The 20,629-nt window shown below is 34.4% G+C and overlaps 2 protein-coding genes across 13 annotated transcripts in view; one reads left to right on the forward strand and one right to left on the reverse strand.

Annotated features, from left to right (window-relative positions):
- Positions 1-1,092: 1,092 nt before the first annotated feature.
- LOC113514037 (deformed epidermal autoregulatory factor 1-like) lies at positions 1,093-18,929 on the reverse strand. Of its 6 annotated transcripts, none has more exons than XR_004224041.2 (6): positions 17,974-18,929; positions 17,078-17,323; positions 10,338-10,570; positions 8,029-8,227; positions 4,755-4,799; positions 1,093-2,106 (listed from the first exon to the last, which is right to left on the reverse strand). XR_004224041.2 is itself a non-coding variant. In XM_052895493.1 (5 exons), the coding sequence occupies exons 1-4, from the start codon at positions 18,692-18,694 to the stop codon at positions 4,776-4,778; spliced, it is 1,224 nt and encodes a 407-aa protein (XP_052751453.1). In that variant the 5' UTR covers positions 18,695-18,929; the 3' UTR covers positions 1,093-2,106; positions 4,755-4,775. The 6 variants fall into 6 exon arrangements, 4 of the variants coding, with proteins under 4 accessions (XP_052751453.1, XP_052751454.1, XP_026753852.3 ...); XR_004224042.2 differs by having other exon boundaries at positions 1,093-2,119; XM_052895493.1 differs by lacking the exon at positions 8,029-8,227.
- A 798-nt stretch (positions 18,930-19,727) lies between these two features.
- The window catches only part of LOC113522320 (uncharacterized), a 35,236-nt gene continuing 34,334 nt past the window's right edge, over positions 19,728-20,629 (forward strand). For 4 of the 7 annotated variants that reach the window (XM_052895489.1, XM_052895490.1, XM_052895488.1 and 1 more), the window contains exon 1: positions 19,730-20,084. Coding sequence is in view for 3 of the 7 variants with exons in the window: in XM_052895487.1 (XP_052751447.1) it covers positions 20,007-20,084 (78 nt within the window). In the remaining 4 variants the exon portion in view is untranslated. Of the gene's footprint in view, positions 20,085-20,629 lie in introns of all 7 variants that reach the window. The other 3 variants (XM_052895486.1, XM_052895484.1, XM_052895485.1) reach the window with 2 other exon arrangements.

Below are 20,629 nucleotides of genomic sequence, written 5' to 3' on the forward strand. Positions count from 1 at the left end.
CTCGGCCTACTTCCGCACCAAAAGGAAGGACGGCTTCCTTCTGTATCTTGGCAACCCTAAGGGCACCAATTTGAGGAAAACAGAATCTTTAAGTCTGATAGAATGAACTTGCAGGTATACTTTGGCTTTATTTATCAATCATTGTTATTGTACATGCAAAAAAAATGTAAAATTCGTCACGCCAAGAACTCAGCCGACGAGACTGAGGCAGCTGACAGGATGGCCACGAATATCGTATTTTTTTTTTTATTTATTCTTTATTGACCACATTACAAAAAAAAATGTCTGGTACATCTTCAAATTATTATTATATTATATATTTATTTAATTTTATTGCACCATAAATAAAAATATACAATGACAAGTGAATAATTCAAGTGAAATACAGTAACATAAATACACATTGAAATATATACATAAAGGTACAAAAGGCGGTGTTATCGCTAGGGCAATCTCTTACAGACAACCTTTGGTTAATCTTTGGAGAACAGATAGAAATGGGCAGGTGGCGCAAAAGTGAATAAATAATTTTTCGTGCATAAAATACAAAAACCTGTAACGTACCTGCATAACTTCCGTAGTTACATCATATAGCAAAACTTATAAATTTAAAAAAATTTAGAATAATCAAATTGTCTTCCAATTTATTATACTCACATACCCCCTTAGACATATTTTTATAAATAAATACCAATAATAAATATGGTAAATGAGAATGTAAAAAGCAGTAATATGTAGATATGTACTATCAGTCTCTCCCTCCACCCGTCTCATATATTAAATCATTCCATGAAAGCTAAATTATCATCATCATCATGATATCAGCCTTTAGCTGTCCACTGCTGAACATAAACCTCCCCCTTGGTAAGTTTTGCCAGTAATATATATATATATATATATATATATATATATATATATATATATATATATATATATATATATATATATATTACCTTGTTTGCCTTTCTTTCATTCCCTTAATCGCCTTTTATGACACCCACAGGAAAGGAAGGAATAACCTGTTCTAGGCCAGGATCACAAAGAGGTTTCGATGTTTGGGCTACATAAAATAGATATAACAAAAACAAAATATCATTGAGACAAAATATGTTTTTAATAAAGAAATCATAGCAACAATGAACGCAGTTTATCAATTATATTTATTTTCTTTAATTGTAAAAAAAAAATATAATTAAACATTGGTTCAATAAAAACAATATTATACTTCTAATATGACCTAATGTGGTAGATTAATACATAGGAATTATTTTAATTTAATTTACACAAAGCCGCCAGATACACTGACTGTAACTACAAAACATATAAACATTTCATACAAACCCGTCACAGATTTTGCCGTTATAGATCCACATATTAGTTTGATACAAACAGATATACAGTAGAATCTAGATTATCCGAACACCAGTTATCTAAATAATGAATTATCCGGACTTATTCTTTATGGTTCTAATTATCGATTTAGAAGTGGTATTATGTATTAATTGGATAAATAGGTATCACATAATACATTACCTTTATAACTCGTAATTTTATTACATCCTATTTGTTTAAATGACATATGCAAAACTCTTTACAAATTAACAAAATATTAAAATTTAATTGCATATTGTTTGATTTGTCTTTGAAAGCGATTATCCGGATTTTCGATTATACGGAATACCCCTGATTTTGTTTGATTCCGTAATCGTGATGCTATTGTAGCACCTATCTATACATAGTACAAAAACTTAACTTATATAAAGGTGCCACTACTGCCAAATTATATATAAATTTGGTCAAGAAATTTATTGAAATAAAAAAAAATACTAATGAAAGACAGTAAAAAATATAAATAAAGACAGTAATATAATAATAATAAAATGGAGGAATATCGAGATAAGAACTACTCACGATCAAACCGAGTACAAAATGACGTCACAGGCTTGTAGTGAAATCGTCACATTACAGTAGATGGAATGTATCACTGGTGCTGCTGCATGTCCGTGTGTATGGTGGCCACGGAGGGACAGACACTCGATCTGGTGCGACGCCCAGTCGAGCTTCTGGCAGTACGTCGAGCAGTACGGAGTGCGCCGGCGGAGCGAACTACGATTCGAAACTACAATTTGTCAAGTTTTGTCACATGGCCCTTATAATGTCAAATGTCTGTTTAAAGCAAATAAATATTTCATTTCATTTCATTTCATTATAAAACTTGCAAATGAATGTACAGGATGTAACCAACCAGTAATCATCATCATACGAGTATACACGAAACTTTAAAACTCGCACAAATTTCAATTCAACTAATATTTTAAAGTGCAAAAATTTGTTAAAATACTTATTATACTTATAATATGACCCCAATGTGAAAGGTTAATACATAGGATTTATTAATTTTATTTACACAAAACTGCCAGATACATGCAAAACATGTAAACCTTTCATAACAACCCCTCACAGATCTGCCATACAGTATTTATAATACATTTATTTGATACAAATCTATCTTTGATAAAATCATATCTAAACATAGTACTAAAACTGAACTTCATATAATTCAAAATAACGTGACGAATCGTTATTACAGCGATTAAAGGAGTCACTGCTGCCAAACTTATACATAAATTTTTTGAGATAACTTAAGGCCTTTTTCTAAAATTACCAAAAAATCATTACATACTTTACTTTTTTTACAACAATTATATGTTTTAAACTGTTGTCTTTTCCCCCATTAATTACAGGTATCTCTGCATCAACCGCTAAGTTTTTTGTGGCACAGAATATTTAAGACCTTTTTCTAGAAAGGAAAACTAATCAGGGTTAAACTTAACATCTAAGATTGTACTCTTGAATAAAATGTATGTATGCATTTAGTGAATTTCATTTAAATTTATTTTTGTCGAATTAGGGCTCAGTTAAATTATAAAATTTAAATTATTTCTGATAAATTTTGAAATGTAATCTCGAGTCTTTTGGTCCAATGTATCAAGCTCTATGTTGTGTAATGTTGATGTGTTATGATTCAGAATACAGGACATTTAAGTGGGATTTTAAATTAACTCTATTTGCAAACCATCTACGTAACTCTTCATTAAGCGAGACCAACAATCAGTGCTTTCTTTAATGCGATACTAGCAGTCTTTAAAAAGACCTTGTTATGAATAGATGTATAGTTTATAATCATAGACCATAACACCATACCTCCTTATTAATAAAAATTCAAATAGGTTTGAAATTTTTATATTTATTTTCATCATCATCATCATATCAAAGAAGTTAAACTTCAGGAGAAAAGACGTACTGAGGAGTGTTGTGAGCTCACAAAGTGTACTCTCAAGTAGGTCTACAGAATTGTTCGTAACTGTATGTAACAGTTACCACTTCCTATATATTTTTGCTATATAAAAATACCGATGTATAGACGCTTATTAAGACTTCATAAAAAATAATTAGAAGAACATAACACCCGAAAACAATTCATAATCATAATTTGTATATGCGAAGCCATATAACATCCTTTGAAAAGGGCATTAATCCATTTGATATATTTACACAATAAGTAGTCACAAATCATTAACACTTCCCAAATCGATTAACAGATTATAAAATGTTCACAATAATATATATAAAAAAAAAACATTACATTGACTGTACAAGTAAAAAAAAAGAATAGGAAGCGACTAAATACTATATTTGGTAAATAAAAATACATCAAATTTCACTCGCTATGGTAACTCTTAAAACGATGATTTCATTACATTATCCATAATTTTAATATATAACTTGCCAACCCGGCAAAGTTTTGGCCTCCAACGCCACCTAACCGGCCCGTTTTTCACACATGTATATATATAATACAACTGTAGAGGTCGAATGTCTGTACACAGAAAAAAAACGGTAAAAACCAAGTCAGGGGAATGTTAGAAGTGAAATAGAACGTATTTAATTTTTTTCAAAGTTTTTGTTTCTCTAAAAACATAGATATAAGACAAATTCAAGGATTAGAGTTAACTTTTTATTTTAAATTGATATGCATTGGTTATGTTTAAAATATTCTTAGTGTACTCTTATACGCGAGACAATAATAAACTAGCAGCTAAGACAAAAAAAAATGGATAATGTTATGAACATATAAATAGCAAGTTACGATTTAAAATTAAATACAACAACGTTTAGAAGAGAAATATTAATTATAACAATATTGCAACAAAGGTACTCTACCTCTGGTTATTTCATTAGAATTGCTTTATTTAATTCATTAATATGTATGTGACACTCCAGATTAGAATATTATTAGATGTTTAGGTGAAATTAAATAATTCTGGTCATTACTTGACTAGAATTATTATAGTGATATGGACTTGTACGAGATAATGCCTGGTTCAGTAAAATACATTGCTACTGTCGCAATATACAATTCGACTTTCATAATAATAAATGATACGGTCCCTGTAGAAGAAAATTCCAAAAAGATCTACTGGGAAACCTAACTTCTTCAATATAAAATAATAATAAGACAATATACTTAATTGATAAAATAATTGATAATAATTGACAATTGTGACTGTTGATTGATGCAAATACTATTGTTTTTTTTATCTCTCTATTCTTTGTATTTTTTCAGTCATATTGTAAGTATAATAAAATTATGTTTACAACAAACATTATTTAAACATAAAAATATAGGATATTTTATATGTCGCCATTAAAACTATATGTGGAAGTATAACACTTCAGAACTGTAGACATACCTCAACAAGTGTTTCCATTTTCTATTGTGGTACACAGTTCGCGATCTATAAAAAATAAAGTGCTTGAAAATTCTCACATGGTTGGCAAATTAATATTGTACTGTATATCTCATGAAGGATTGGTTGAATCTAATAAAATATATTTACTAAATAGTCTTGGCTTTGGGTGTTCTGGGTAAAGCCCACAAATTATTGTAATAATCCGAGAACTAGGCAGTTGGTATGATTCTGTGGCACATAGTATATATTATCTACCACTTTAACCTAACACATTTACAGTAGAATCTCGATTATCAAAATCCAATTAAACCAAGGGTATTCCATATAATCGAAAATCCGGATAATCGATTTATCAATCAATAATTAAATTTTGTTTTCATTATATACATCATTTAGACAATGCAATATAGAAAGAAATTACCGAGCTATAAAGATAATAGCTTACGTAATACCTATGTAAATTAAACTTTTGGTTAAAAATTATTAGTTATTAATCTTTGACATAATGAATCACATCTAATCGTCACGGCCAAGTCCCTGATTTGCTTCAGTTGTAACAACTGTATGAGATCCGATTCGTCCTGTCTTTCAAACTATTTAAAAGCAACATCCAGAGCTTCAAAAGCTTCCGCGTACGATGGTACTCGATATATATTACCAATTTCAGTCTCTTCTTCGTCTTCTCAATTCAATTCAATTTATTTATTGCATTCTACAATCTTCTTTCTTGGTATTATTCAAATTGGCAATGATTTCTTCATCAGTTACAATTTGGAATCCAAGATCTTCTCTATCGCAGTTCAGCCACCCTTTAATATTTTCTTCATCACACCCTTTACCAATGCTAAGAATTTTTACTGCTTCTGTTATTTCTTTGAAAACGTCGTGCGGTTTAATAGAAGAATTGAATGGAGTCTATAATAATTAAGCCATGCTATTGTTAATGTTTGCGATTCAACAGAGTTCCACGCTTCTACCAGCATATAGTAACAACTTTTTAAATTTATCCCTTTAAAAAATTCAACATCTTTTCTATTTCACTGCTGTCCGCTGACAAAAGACTACGCAGTAGCTGCTTTCTGTATTATCGGTTTAATGTTTCAATGACACTTTATTCCATAGGTTGCAAAGTCGATGTTATTTAGGGGGCAAAACTTTATTGTAAACTTCCCATTTTCTCGGTTTATTGTTTGCGGAATAGTGAGTTGACGCCTTATATACCAAGAATAACACATAGCACTCTTTTTCCACCTCCTTTTGAATTTCTTTTAAATTTCTTCACCTCAGGAATAAATGTAGTTTTATACCAAATAAAAAAATATCTATGTTCATCCATGTTTTTTGTTGGTTAGCGTAAGTGAAGGGTCTTTTGACATGTTTTAAACAACCTGGATTTTTTGATTTGCCAATAAGGAAAAGTAGCAACGGATGTGTTCCTTTAGCGTTCGCGCAAACCATACCCATAACTCTGCAATACTCACTTTGTGCCCCAGTGCTACATTTTCACGGGGCAATCTACTTGGTAAAGCTTTCCAATTAAAACCTATTTCGTCTGCATTGTATAAAAAATCGTATTCATCATCATTCATTTCTAAATCGATTATTGGAGCTGTGAAGAATAAGTCCAGTTATTCGAATATTCGGATAATCGAGATTCTACTACACTAACATATTTACAGCAAATTTACAAAAAAATTAAAAAAAAAACAATGCAATTTTTATGTATTAGTTGCAATAAACTGTTCATTAAATAATGCAGTCTTCACCACCTTTTAGAATATATTATACAACAATAACAAAATATCATGCTAACGACGGTGATCCATAGCGGAGTAGTATTTACAGTCTAGTTGCAGTGGAAACTTTTGTTTACAGTAATACTATTGTGATGAAATTTAGTCCAATTCATCCCTACTAAGATACAAGACTGCATATTCACCACTAAGAAAACCCTATTTGCTTCAAAATTTCAGAACACGTCCGTTACTATCGCCGAAAATAGTGGGATTCTTGGTATAGACATTTCCAGTACAATTGGGTTCCGAAATCATCTGGAGAACAAAATCGAAGTGGCGTTCAAAAAGCTCGGAATGCTAAATGAAACAAAGCAGTACTTCTCTCCGAAACAGAGACTGCTATTATATAAGTCACAAGTCCAACCCCAATTGGAGTACTGTTCTCACTTGTGGGCGGAAGCTACTGGATATCAGTTTAGTCAACTTTGATGGACCACATAAAGAGGCGTGTTATGAGAATTGTCGATGATACCAGGTTAACAGTCCGTATTGAGCCCCTTAATTTAAGGCGAGACTTTACATCTATTTATATCTTCTATCGCCTTACATAGGCGGTAGAAAATACAATTGTATTCTAAAGAACTCTTCAATATAATTCCTACAGCCACCTTACACCATTGAGCACATCGAATCAATTCTCACACTTTTGAACCAGAAAGTTCACGCACAGTGCAGTTTAAGAAGAGCTTCCTCCCGCGAACACTAAATTTGTGGAATAATCTATCTGCCGAAGCTTTCCCAAGAGACTACTGTATGGAGTTCTTCAAAAATAGGGTATTAAGGTTTTTAAGGTTTTAAGGATCAGCAACACGCGCGTGACGTCATGTCCATAGACTACGGTAAGCCCATTTACTATTAGACAAACCGTATGCTTGGTTGCCACCATAGTTGTATAAAAAAATGTACACTTGACATGGCAACATTTTGACAAAATGTTTACTTCGAGCCTACCGTAATCTCTTAGAATCACAAACACTTATATTTTATGGTGAAGATGACAAACAAGCATACAGCACGTCTGGTGGTAAACGGTTACTGTAACCTATAAACGCCTGCGATAGTAGGGGTTTCACGTGTGCGTTGCCGACTCTTTAGAAGCCTTAATATGCCTTACGACATATACGAGTACATGTGACAATAAGCGAGTCGCACATTCTCACTGCAGCGTCTGTCAGCTTAGAAGAAGTGTACCGTCAGCGAGCTTATTACTATTAGATATAGAATGTATAACTTTAGATCATAAATAAAAACACACTTTCAAAACTCGATTTAGGCTGCGAAGTTAACAAAAAGTGTATATTAACAACAAAAAATGAATATTAACAACAAGTACTATCTGCGAACTCCTATTAAGGTAGGTACCTGCTATAATATCATCTTTTATGTAGTCTCACGTAAAACTACTTGATTTCCTTTATGTTCTATTGAAACAGACTATCCCTATCAATTTATGGCGTATCTTTAATTATACTACTAACCAGAAGGTTATTGGTGCTGGCTCTCGACTATGAGCATGATAGACTGGTGCTGTTGCGTGTCCGTGTGTATGGTAGGCACGGAGCGAAGACACTCGATTTGGTGCGACGCCCAGTCGCGCTTCTGGCAGTATGTGGAGCAGTATGGAGTGCGCCGACAGAGCGAACATTCCGCTGACGCCTCGCGGTTGCAATTCGCGCACTGTCCAAATAATACTACACGTCAGGATGATTGATGACCACCTCTTCCAGAGAGTAATATAACCATTCTGACGTATATTTCTTTACAGAGAGAATAATCCTTAATAAGCTTGTAAACGTGGAAGTGAGTTTGTTGCTTTTTGGCTTGCTAACATCAACTAATATAAAATTTTGTATGCACAAAGTATTTGAAGGACTTATCATCATCATTTCATTATATATCCACTGCTGAACATAGGCCTACCCCATAGATCGCCATAAGGAAGGCTCCTGAGCCACCTGCATGTACTGACTCCCTGCAATGCATTTGAAGTCGTCACTCCATATAGTGGGGTGTCGCTGTACACTGCGTTTGCCGTACGGAGTTGTCACTCAAGGATCTCTTTCCCCCATTGGTTGTCAGTTCTTCGAGCTATGTGACCAGCCCATTGCTACTTCAGCTAGCTTATTCTTCGGGCTATGGCGGTTATTTTGGTTCTTCTGCGGATATCTTCGTGTCGGATTCTATCACGCAAAAAAAAAAAAAAACTCCAAGCATAACCCTCTCCATAGCCCGCTGATTAATTTGAAGCTTTTGCATACGGGCAATCGTGTAGGACCATGTTTCGGTTCCATGACTCACCACTGGCAACACGCACTGGTTAAAGACCGTCGTCTTCAAACTTTGAGGTATTTTGGATGAATAGATAAGGCGTAGTTTTCCGAACGCTGTCCAGCCAAGTTGGATTCGTCGGTTGACCTCTCGCCAAAATTGGACTTACCCCTTCGGACAACTTGTCCCAGGTATACATACTCGTCGACAACTTCGAGAGTAGTGTTCTCAATCGTAATCGATATAGATGTGACATGGACGTCAGACATGATTTTAGTCTTGTCCATGTTCAACTTAAGACCTACCTGTTGAGAAGCACTATTGAGGGCATTGAGCATAGTATTCAGATCCTCCAGGCATTCGGCCATGATTACTATGTCATCGGCAAATCGAAGGTGAGTGATGTATTCGCCATTGATATTTATACCATATCTTTTCCAATCCATTAGTATGCTGTGTTAACGACGTGTACAGTTGTCTATAGAACTTTTCAATCTCACTTAGAATCTCAGTTGTGGCGGAAATTATATCACCTGTATCGGTCTTCAACATTATCAGTTGGATTCGCTCAATAGCCAAATCTCTGGCGAATACTTTGGAATCTTGATTCCGCTCTCTTGACCCTTCAATACATTTGTATTGACCTGGCATATGTCACGCCGTATACATTAAGAGATTTGCATATTAAGCTACCTATATTCTGACGTAGATGTTGAAGACTGGGACCATAATTCACGCCGTTTCTTCATAAGATCTAGAATGCGATCAGAATTTTTGGGGTTTTTTAGCAAGCCCCAAAGCTTGCAAAATTTAGCTCCCACTGCTTGGACAGTTTCCACTAGCTTATTGTTGATATCGTCTGCTGTTTGTTTGAGGCTACAATTGCCACCGTCCATCAGGTCTGTTAGCTTGCTTGTCATGTCTGATATATTGCAAAAAAATATTTAGAATTTCTCTTCTTTGTTGAAACAAAAAAACGAACTGGGATACGACAATGAAATAACATGGTATAGAGGGATAATACTTTAGTTCTTAAGAATGGCAACGCATTAATCGTATCATGGGCTGCTGCAGTACCAAGGACAAAACAGAGTAAATCGTATCTGTATACTCCGTTATGTCCTTGGTACTGTTCATAAAAAACAGTTATCTCTTTCCATCAGGTGGGCCATTAGCTTTTTTGCCATTCTAAGTTGCATAAAAAACACTGGCCTCCATACATGGTCAAGTGGCATGAAAAAACATGCACCTTTTGACACTTGTAAGAACAAGAATTTTGATTGGGGGAAAAGACGTGGTTATCAAAAAAGTGATCTACCGGCCCCAACACTAGCAATATTTACACTGTCAGGTCGATATCTGCGCGGTAGGCCCGGAAATCGTCGTGGTTAATTCTCGACATATTCCTCAACTGACCTGACTTTCTCCTCGCCTATCATACCTCACTATTCTCCTGCCATTGTAAGCGAAGTAACCATTCTATTACTATCCATTACAAAGATCTCTCATGAGAACTTACCTTTTTCGACTCCGATTCATCAACGTTATGCAGTGTAACCTGCTCAGCTTCAACATGAGCGTCTACACTGGCCGCTAGCAGCGCCGACGCTCGCTCCTGCTCGAAACGCTCGATCTGACGAGCGCTAACTATTCTAACGTCTTCGATGCACTGTTTCAGCTCACCAGCCAAGCGAACCAGCCCTTGAGTTATGTCTTCTAAACGTTTTATCACGCCACCCATCTCTGGTAACCCTGTGAAACATAACGCAACTTTAAGCTATTAATTACCATTTTAAAATAAATATTCTTTATGGTAGTCTATGGGAGAGGCCTATGTTCAGCAGCACGGATGATGGCTGAGATGATGACATAAAATTTACTAATGAATTAATACAAAGGACGATTCTTGTCAAAATAAACCTATACAATTGCATAGCACAAAACATAAATGGCAAATCCCTGGATAATTCCACAGAGAATTTATCTTCAGCGAACAATCATTCTTTTGCGCAAACCTAAAAGAACTCATGGTGAAAAAAAAAACCAAGCACGGCACAGTAGTATTAGAAAAAAATCCTTGTAGTTTTATTGATATCTAAGCGAATAAGTATTGACTTATTCGCCTAGCCAGGATGGTGGTAGTTAGTCGACTATCACTAGTATTACATAGGGAAACTAGTCAGTCTCCCTATGTGGATAGGTCTACACCGAGCTGGGAGTAAAATAGTGGTACAAATACACTTTGTCACCATATAGAATTGCATTATATTCCCATCACAAATACTCTGTCATATTTTTAAGAACTCTTATGCATAACCTTATTTCCCTTAGACCATCATATCATTTCCACTACCCATATTGAAGTTCTGGAAATAACTAACAACAAGGTACAACACAAAACAACTTACAAACTAATTGCATATAAGCCTAATGATCCGACTACCTGACACTAAATTACTCGATATACATTTAAAAATTATTTTTATTTAGAAGAAAGATTAATTTATGAATTCAGGTTGTTTATGATAAGTAAATTCGCAATGCAAATAAACAACTGTCATTCAAGACGCATTGTACCACAGATGTACACAGAAATACATATAAATAAATCATTGTGGTAGATAAATTAAATATATAATAATAAAACATGCAGTTGTGTTTGCATGGCTGTGCTTTCGGTTTAAAGAGTGAGATATGGCGTGAATTTACAGGGTATAGAGGAATAATATCTGAGTCCTCAGGAATGGCAACGCATGGGGGGTATCATGGGCAAAACGATATACTCTGTTATGTCCATGGTACTGCTCATGTCTATAGGCGACGGTTACCACTTTTCATCAGGTGGGCCGTCAGCTTGTTTGCCATTCTAAGTTGTATAAATTGTGTATATATGTATGTATTGGAAGGGGTTTTGCCAGTAGTTGCCATGCTTGGCAGACGGGTTTGCAACAGCTTTGCGGTGTTTTAAGAGAAACGCTGTAGCCCATCTCTCGACAATTAAGTTTCTTTAGCTGCCCCTTACTGGAAAGGAACGGGTGGCCTATTCTATACCGGAACCACAGGACAAGGTACATTAATTCGCATTGTTTATGCAATTTGGAATAACAGTCAAGCTGACGGCCCACCTGATGGAAAGTGATAACTGTTAATTGTAGACATGAACAGCGTCAAGAATAACACGATAAATCACTTTATTATTACTATGCGACTGCAGTCTCACATCGTTGCATTGTTATACCAAAATCTAATTGCAGTGCCATACCCTTCATACTGAAACACAGCTATCCACAGCAGTTCAACGACAAAAGTACAAGCTTTTTATGACAAATAGAACGGCAAACCTGTCAGGTCCACCTAAAAATGGTAATCGTTGCCGAATACACAATTATGCATATTTTAAATACATATTCGGGAACAGAGATATTGAGAGGAGAGTAAAAGCGGGAAACAGTGTTAACGGTGCACTGCTCTCGATTATGTCAAGTAAAAATGTATCGAGCAAAGCTCGCCTTGCTATAATTCAAGGAGTACTGACACCAACACTCATGTATGGAAGCGAATCGTGGGTATGGCAGAAGAAGCATGAAAGTAAGATAAATGCTGTACAGATGAGAGCTTTGAGAAGTATGTGTGGTATTACTTTAAAAGATAGAGTAAGAAACAATGTGATTAGAGAGAAGTGTGGACTGAAAGACGATGTAGTGACAAAAATTGAAAAAGGAATGTTGCGTTGGTTTGGTCATTTGGAGAGGATGGATGAAAGAAGAATTACGAAAGAGATTTATCGAGCAAGAATGAATGGAGATGTCGGTAGGGGCCGCCCTAGACGGACGTATGTCGACCAAATAGGCGACGTGCTGAAGAAGGGCCAAATTAAAAGTACCCGTAACCGACGAGCGTGTATGACAAGATTGATGAATGTGGAAGAAGCGAAAGAGGTTTGTTTGAATCGAAGCATTTGGCGTTCCATTGTTTCTGCCTACCCTAATGGGAGACAGGCGTGACAGATATGTATGTATATATGTATATTCGGGAACTAACGCAATGAGAAAAGCTTTGCAGGTAAATAGTACCTACACACCTGCGGGTCTACCATGAAATGAAATTCCGAATTTTCAGACTCAATTTCGTGTTTTTGTTCATATCGAAATCGACCCAGTAAATGGAGCTTAACATTTCATTTGTCATAAATCCTACCATAAAAGTCCAAAGGAACGATACTTCAGCATTTTTAATATTTTTAAACGATATGTATCATGTAATTTTAACATCAAATTTGTGTTTCGTTCGGACCCGAAATTTCGGAAAACATTTCATAGTAGGCCGTCTGTTTCTTTATTGCCGTTTCGACGCGGATTACACCATTGTATACAGGTACTATTTACCTGGAAAAGTTTTTTTATCGGATTAAGTTCCGATTATGTATTTAAAATAAACAATTATGCTCATAGTGCCGCCCTCATGCACTGCCATTCCTGAGGACTACAAAATTACGCCTACGTACCTTGTAATTTCACTGCCCTATCCCACCATTCAACCGAAATGCAAGCAAAGCTGTGGTAGAAAACCAAGTTTGTGGTTAATTAAAATATATCGTTAAAGGCATTTGTGTTTCAGATATCTCTGTCTATCCCATACAGGAACTGACGCGAGGAATATTAAAAGTAAATTGATTTGCATAAAATTTAATTGCGTTTGATAAACTTAAACTTATTTCATAATTGCATTTGCTGTGCATAAATTTATTAAAGACTAGCTATTTCCCGTGACTTTGCCAGTAGTCGTTACGAGTAGCTGAACACCCTATAATCTTACTCAAGAAATTAACTATCAAATGCAAAAAGAATTTTTCAAAACTACTAATTCTAAAGCAACACGTTAAAACAAACAAACATACCCTTCAGCTGTTTTATATTAGTCTAGAATGCTCAGCCGTTTAAGGTCTAAAGTATCCATTTACCGTCAACAATCGCAGTGATTTTATATAAAATACATGCGACAATCTTTATTTATTTTGTTTTTATTTAACTCTTTATTGCACCATAAATAAAAATATACAATGACAAGTGAACAATTCAAGTAAAATACACTAACATAAATACAGATTGAAATATACACATAAAGGTACAAAAGGCGGTCTTATCGCTAGGCCAATCTCTTACAGACAACCTTTGGTTAAAGGAGAACAGATAGAAATGGGCAGGTGGCGCAAGAGTGATTTAAAAATTTTTCGCGCATAAAATACAAAAACATGTAATGCACAAAAATCTTCATGGGCATTTCCAGCAGAAACGTTGAATTAGTGATTAACTTATATGATAATTAGTAGCAGTATAATACAGATTCAAAATTATGCATATATGTAGTAAGTGATACTGCTTTCTAACAAATAAATATATAATGCAATTCATATGAAATAGATTGTTAACAATTCGCATTGGTAGTATTATTGGCAATATGCTAATTAATATATATAAGATACAAATGTTTATACAACCGAGACAAATTATACAATACCATTAGACAATTGATAAATCAATAAAATACGACTAGGGCATTTATTAGACTACACTTTTATAAAATAGCTTTTAGTCGCGACTTAATCTATGTACCGGATATACATTTTTTTTTTTGGGTGGATAAAAATGGAATGGTAACCCCGCCTGTGCTAACGGGATACGCTGGCGGAGCACCAGTGAAGGGTGAGATATGAGAATGAAAACAAGCCAGTTAGCCCATCATAATGAATTCACCAGGAATTAACCATGATAGTTTCCAGGGGTTACCGCGAGGAGGTCGACCTGGTAGAGTATATTGCTAGCAATGAGGTTCTCAGTCTCCATTACTAACGATCCCTTTCCCCCCTATACTCAGATATTACACTTACAAGTACTACAGATTATAAATATGTAGGTATTTTGTCCCATTTATTAGGAGTATGATCATCACTCCAATCAAGTGACAACATTTACTATTGTTGCATGGCTGTATCAAATAACAATTACTATCTACTGCTGACTCGCTGTCATATCGTTACAAACAAGGCTTCTATGGAGAATTCGCTTTGTCAGCCATTAGAAAGATAAATTCCCACTTGTGAACGACAATTACAACTTGAGTACATCATATGAATTTATTCGCAACTGCAGTTGAACGATTAAAGAATGCTTCGAAATATCGCTTAGCGTTAACACTAAATATTTTTTTATATTACTTAGAATAGCAAACAAACGGACGGGCCAACTGATGGACAGTGGTAACCGCCAACGGACATGAACAGCACCATGGACATCAAAGAATACACTGTGCTATACAATTATGCCTCCATACCTATGTAATTTCACTGCCATATCCTCTCAAATCGAAACACGTCCATGTAAACACAACTGCTTCACAGTAAAAACTCGAATAGGGCAGAGGTACACATACAACAGACTTTTGTAGTACATTTTATTAGCAATTTTTGATCACTTTCCAGTTTCATCATCCAATTAACTCATTGTCACCACAATTTCAAATTATTATCTGGCTTGCATAATTATTTATGCAAAACTAGCTTACCCGTGACTTCGTCCTTTTAATCGAGAGATGTTCAATGACCTGGATAGAGAGCAGCCCACGTACTTTTCTATCCCATTTAGTTCTTATATAACAAATTTTATAGTGGTTGTAGACGCCATTAAGGCACTCAGAGATAACAAACAAACACTTCCATATTTATAATACAAACTGTATCCCGCGGTTTTGCATAAATTATAAAAGGAAAAAAATTGTTATTTGTAATTGACAAAATAAAATAAAAAACTGATTTTAAAAATTCTTTCACTTATAGGAACTTGCATCGTCTCCGAATATTATGGGCTGTATTTTAATAAAAAATAAATATGAATCCGAGGCAGATAGCTAGTTATTGAATATGTTAATTTATAAGTTTTCTCAAGAAATATCTAGCATAAATTGTAGATTTAGATTTTCGCAGTCGTTTCTTGGTTTTGCTAAATATACACAATATATTGAAAAATAAAGAAATGTCAGATTCTCACCATATGTAATATGTACATACATTGTGTATGCATTTGCAGAAAACACTGTACAGACATTAAAGTAATTTCGCTGATGCCTATTAGTATAATTATGATGACAAGACTAATATGATAAGGAACATCTCTTTCGCTTTGCTTTTTATATATATAAGATAATATACAATGCAATACATAAAACCAATATCAAATAGCCCTAGTATTATTTCAATAAAAGCTACAGCAACAATATAACATTAACCATCTCCTATATATACACCAATCCATATGATAAATTTCATTCAAATCCATTCAGCAATGTATGAATAACAAACATGCAAATATCTTTACTAACGTCCACATTTACAGTATTAGTAAGATAGTAATAGTAAGGTAATATTCAATTAAACTCATATTATTTTCATACTATAATTAAATCATAGCATATGAAAGAAGACATATTTGGACATACGTAATTGATAAATTTTTACTTAACATGTGCTAAGACAAAATTTGCATGCCTTTAGATAAGGCGAAATGTGTAGCTGAGTTACCATTTAAGACCTTTGTACCACATTTCAAGCAAATAAATTATTCTAAGAAACCAGCATGACAAATAACAGTCAATATCAATTTAGGAGTAGAATATAATGTATATAAGACATATAAAATTGAATTATCTTTTTGAATTGTATTATTATTGTGTTTGAATATGTAATGGGTCAAGAAATGTAATGTGTAATTTCAAAAGCTTTAAAAAACTAAAGTCGATAGAGCTTGTATATTAGAAAAAAAAAATGGAATACATTCAAAATTTCAACCGCTCAGCTGGGGGGAAAGGGATTGTTAACAATGGAGTTTGACAGCTCCAGTGCCAGCAATATGCCCTATTAGGTCGACCTCCACGTGGACTAGAAACCATCGTGAACAATTCTTGTTGAATTCGTCACGATGGGCTAACTGACCTGCTTTCATCCTCACCTATCATCCTTCACTGGTGCCCCGCCGGTGAATACCGATAGCGCGGGTGGGGTTACGATTTCATTATCACCCATAAAAAAGAAAACCGCTCAGCTATGCAATGAAAATGAGATATAGGTATTTGGGAGATTTTATATAAAGTCTTAATCTCATTTCGAGAAATCGTAATATAAAATATACATACCATTGTTGAACACAGGTCCTTAAGGAGGATAAAATAATATAAACAACAGTAATAAAAAATATGCAGGAAACCAACCTGATAGAGGATCTGGATTAGCATCTGTGGTCTCCAGTATGTGGTAGTCAGCATTATTCTCTAGACCTTCAGCAATGGACTGCCATGTTTCTTTTGAATGACTATTGTTACTCGTTTGGTGGATGTTGTCCACGTCACTCTCTGCTATGCTACTATCCCGTTTCACTTTTGACTTCTTCTCCTCTCCGTCATGATTAGCCCTTCTTCTTCGTTTGTATGGTGTGAATAACCGAATCGGTCCCATAGCTGTATGACAAATAAAGAACTAATATTATAAATAGGAAATACTTGATTCTTTTCTGTTATAAATAAACTCATAAACAAGAACAACTGATTTTAAAGATTCTTTCACTTATAAAAAGCTATATTCTACCCATCAACAAAGTAGTTACAAAATTACATCGCTCAGATTAAAATAATATTAAAATTGTTTAAAACCTTTCTATACCATCGTAAACTATCAGAAATTATGTAGAACAAACTCAATGTTTTTGTTCTTCAGAATTTCTTTAATTTGAGGGCTTATAAAGATTCCTTCTTTTATTTTGGCGTCACTTAGACGTGGAAATTTATATGCTGGTCTATCTTAGTTATCAATAGCCTAGTTAATGATGAAGAAAGTTGACTTTTTTTTTCCAGACCACAGATTTGGTCTTAAATTCCAATCTTTCTTTATGTAATGCAAAGATCTAGCCCAAGTATCCTAGTTTCACTTGATCACATACATATATAGCAAAAATAAATTCATATTGGTCCTTACAATAAATGTTTTACTATGATATCAAATTAAAATTTCAATCTTAGCACTAAGAGAAATAGTAACTCCACCGCACTGTCAACATAGCATCCATATTTACTACAATGACAAATAATATAAGTGTAACTAATAAACTCACCTGATTGATCATCACAGCAAGCTCCGCAAGTACAGCTGGTAGCATGTGGAGTGAGAATGCCCTCATCGATCAGTGCTTGTATACTCCTACCACCAAACTTTATAGACCTCTTCCAATCCTTGCTTGAACCTCTACCACATTTAGCTTCAAATTCACTAGGTGTATACCAGTTGGACCCATACTTTATGCATCTTCCTCTGCCTCCTGAACCGAACCTCTGCTTGTGGAACTCTGCAGAAGTATTCTTACACCGAACTGGCAAAACTGGCATGTTGGCTGTCTCGGCCCACGACCGCCCCGTCGCCACTCTTGACGCAGGCGCAGATGCTGCGGCGTTCTCATCCTCATGATGAGGAGCACTTGGCGACGGCGGGTTCTGTATAACTATGTGCGTCGCTTTAATATCGGCTTCTGTAACCGGCCCACCTGATATAAACCCATTATCCACGCACAGCATAGGCTTGAAATGAGGGAGCTGGTCGGACGTTATCACGTTAAAGGTTGTCCCCGTGAGTAAAGTAGCAACAGGCAGAGATACCGGCACCGTGACCACGCCATTAGAGTCACTTGATAATCGCGAATTTTTAATAGCACTCGCCAAAACTGCACCGCCATCAGAACGCTCGGAATCGTGCTCGGCCGCCGCCGCCAGGGGATCGGGTTTGGTTACTTCGGTAATGTCCGGCATAACGACGTTGTCCGAACTCATAGTCTCCGCCATCGTTCTTCCGCCCACCTTGAAATACACCCTTTCGGTGTGACTGTATTTTGAACAATAACATGAACGCCTACAGTTCAATTACGGCGACACATAATGAAAATGAACTTCGCTCCTTCAATGTCCGCCATAGCTAAATTGAAAAACGAAAACATTTCACTTCACGCACGCGGAGGTTAGGGCGGCAAATTCAAATTTTGAATTGTTTTATTTTTCCTACAATATTGATCGTCGAATGACAATTCTGATCTGATGCTATGAATATTAGATATTATTGCGTAATATAATTTCATATACAGGTTATTCATACTATGTTAAAAATTGTCTAAAAATTACCGGCGCTATCCTTAATCTATGTCTAAAATAGAAAGTTATATCTAAATAAATTTGCAATTATTAATATACCTATACAGATTAGAGAGACTATGTCTAAAGATTAATTGGGTAATGGAATATACAGAATGAATATTTAATTTACATAGATGTGTAATGCACTACTCATTCAACCATAGTACAACAGAATAAGTAAAAGATTATTCCACTAATATAGTAAACGACAAATGTGTTTCCCGCCGAGATGTACAGTGTAATTTACAGCAATTTATGTCGGTGACGGTATATGAATAGATTTTTGCAACCACAACAAAAGGAGCAAATCATGTAACATATGCTTTAGGATTTTATTATTGTTATTTTTTTTATGGTTGTATTGTTATTTTTTTTTTTCATTATTCAAATTCGAAGACTAGTACATTTTATAAACGCAACTATTTATCCTTAGTCGTCAATAAGCACAAGACAAGTTTTGTGCAAATTAAAGTGAATAAGAACTTACATTGAATAGTTAATTTCTTATAGTAGATACATATATATAATGTTATCCAAAAACGATATAAAATCATTTTCAAAATAATACTTTATCCACTTGATCTATTAGTTTTAGTAATTTTAGTTTGATTAGTATTACATGAACGCGACTTTTATAAAGTCACTATTGATTTTTCTGAACACGGTTTTATACGATTAAATTAAGCAGGTAATATAATTCACTTTCTCGCCATGCAAATTCATATCTATTCAAGTTAGTCGTTTTACTGAACTAAGCTTCCCGTTTGAACATTATACGAAATTGCCAAACAAAATAGGAGGGAAATATCAAAATAAAATGAAAATATCTTTGAATTCTATCATAAATTAATAAGTATTGTGAAAAAGGCTTCCATTATTAACTAACAAATAAAATGTAAAATTTTCATTATATAGTTTTATCAGTAATCGTATTACTGCGAAGTTTTGCACTTATATCTACAGTAGAATGGAAGAATTACGGTCAAAACATAAGTCGATACAGAGTGCGGCTCATCATATCGCCCTAGAATGTATACACCCTCAGGTTAGTATAAATTACAATAGTCGAATTTAGTATTTCATACAGTTTATTTAGCTTTTCTTGTACGTAACTTGGGCCAGTAGATTTGATAGTCTACTGATCTATATTACTTCCTAATTAGTGACTATTATTTTCATTATAAATAAAACGTCAATTCAAATCAGTCTATTTATACCAACCTTATTTATTATTAAAATATTACACATAAATAAACTGTGATTTTTAACAAAATAATTAGGAAGTACCAATTGTTTTACAAAAATTTCTAATAATGTTATTCATTATTTATTTATTTGGGTAGTCAACGTTTATTAAAAAAAGGCAGGCAATTGCGAGTCCATACAAACAAATAGTTAAAATTTTTTTTTTTGTGAAATAATTACAAATTTATTATTTTCGTATTTTTTTTTCCATTACTTATGCTACATGACGTTGCTTCTTGTCAAATTTAATGATTCTAGATCAATAAAATGTACCTTATAGGTTTTGATTGTTTTTGTAAATGTCAAAATATGCAATATAAATGGAACATAAATGACCTGTCTTTT

The sequence above is a fragment of the Galleria mellonella genome, unplaced genomic scaffold (genome assembly GCF_026898425.1).
Source record: "Galleria mellonella isolate WM207_F2 unplaced genomic scaffold, CSIRO_AGI_GalMel_v1 utg28, whole genome shotgun sequence".
Lineage (NCBI taxonomy): Eukaryota > Metazoa > Arthropoda > Insecta > Lepidoptera > Pyralidae > Galleria > Galleria mellonella.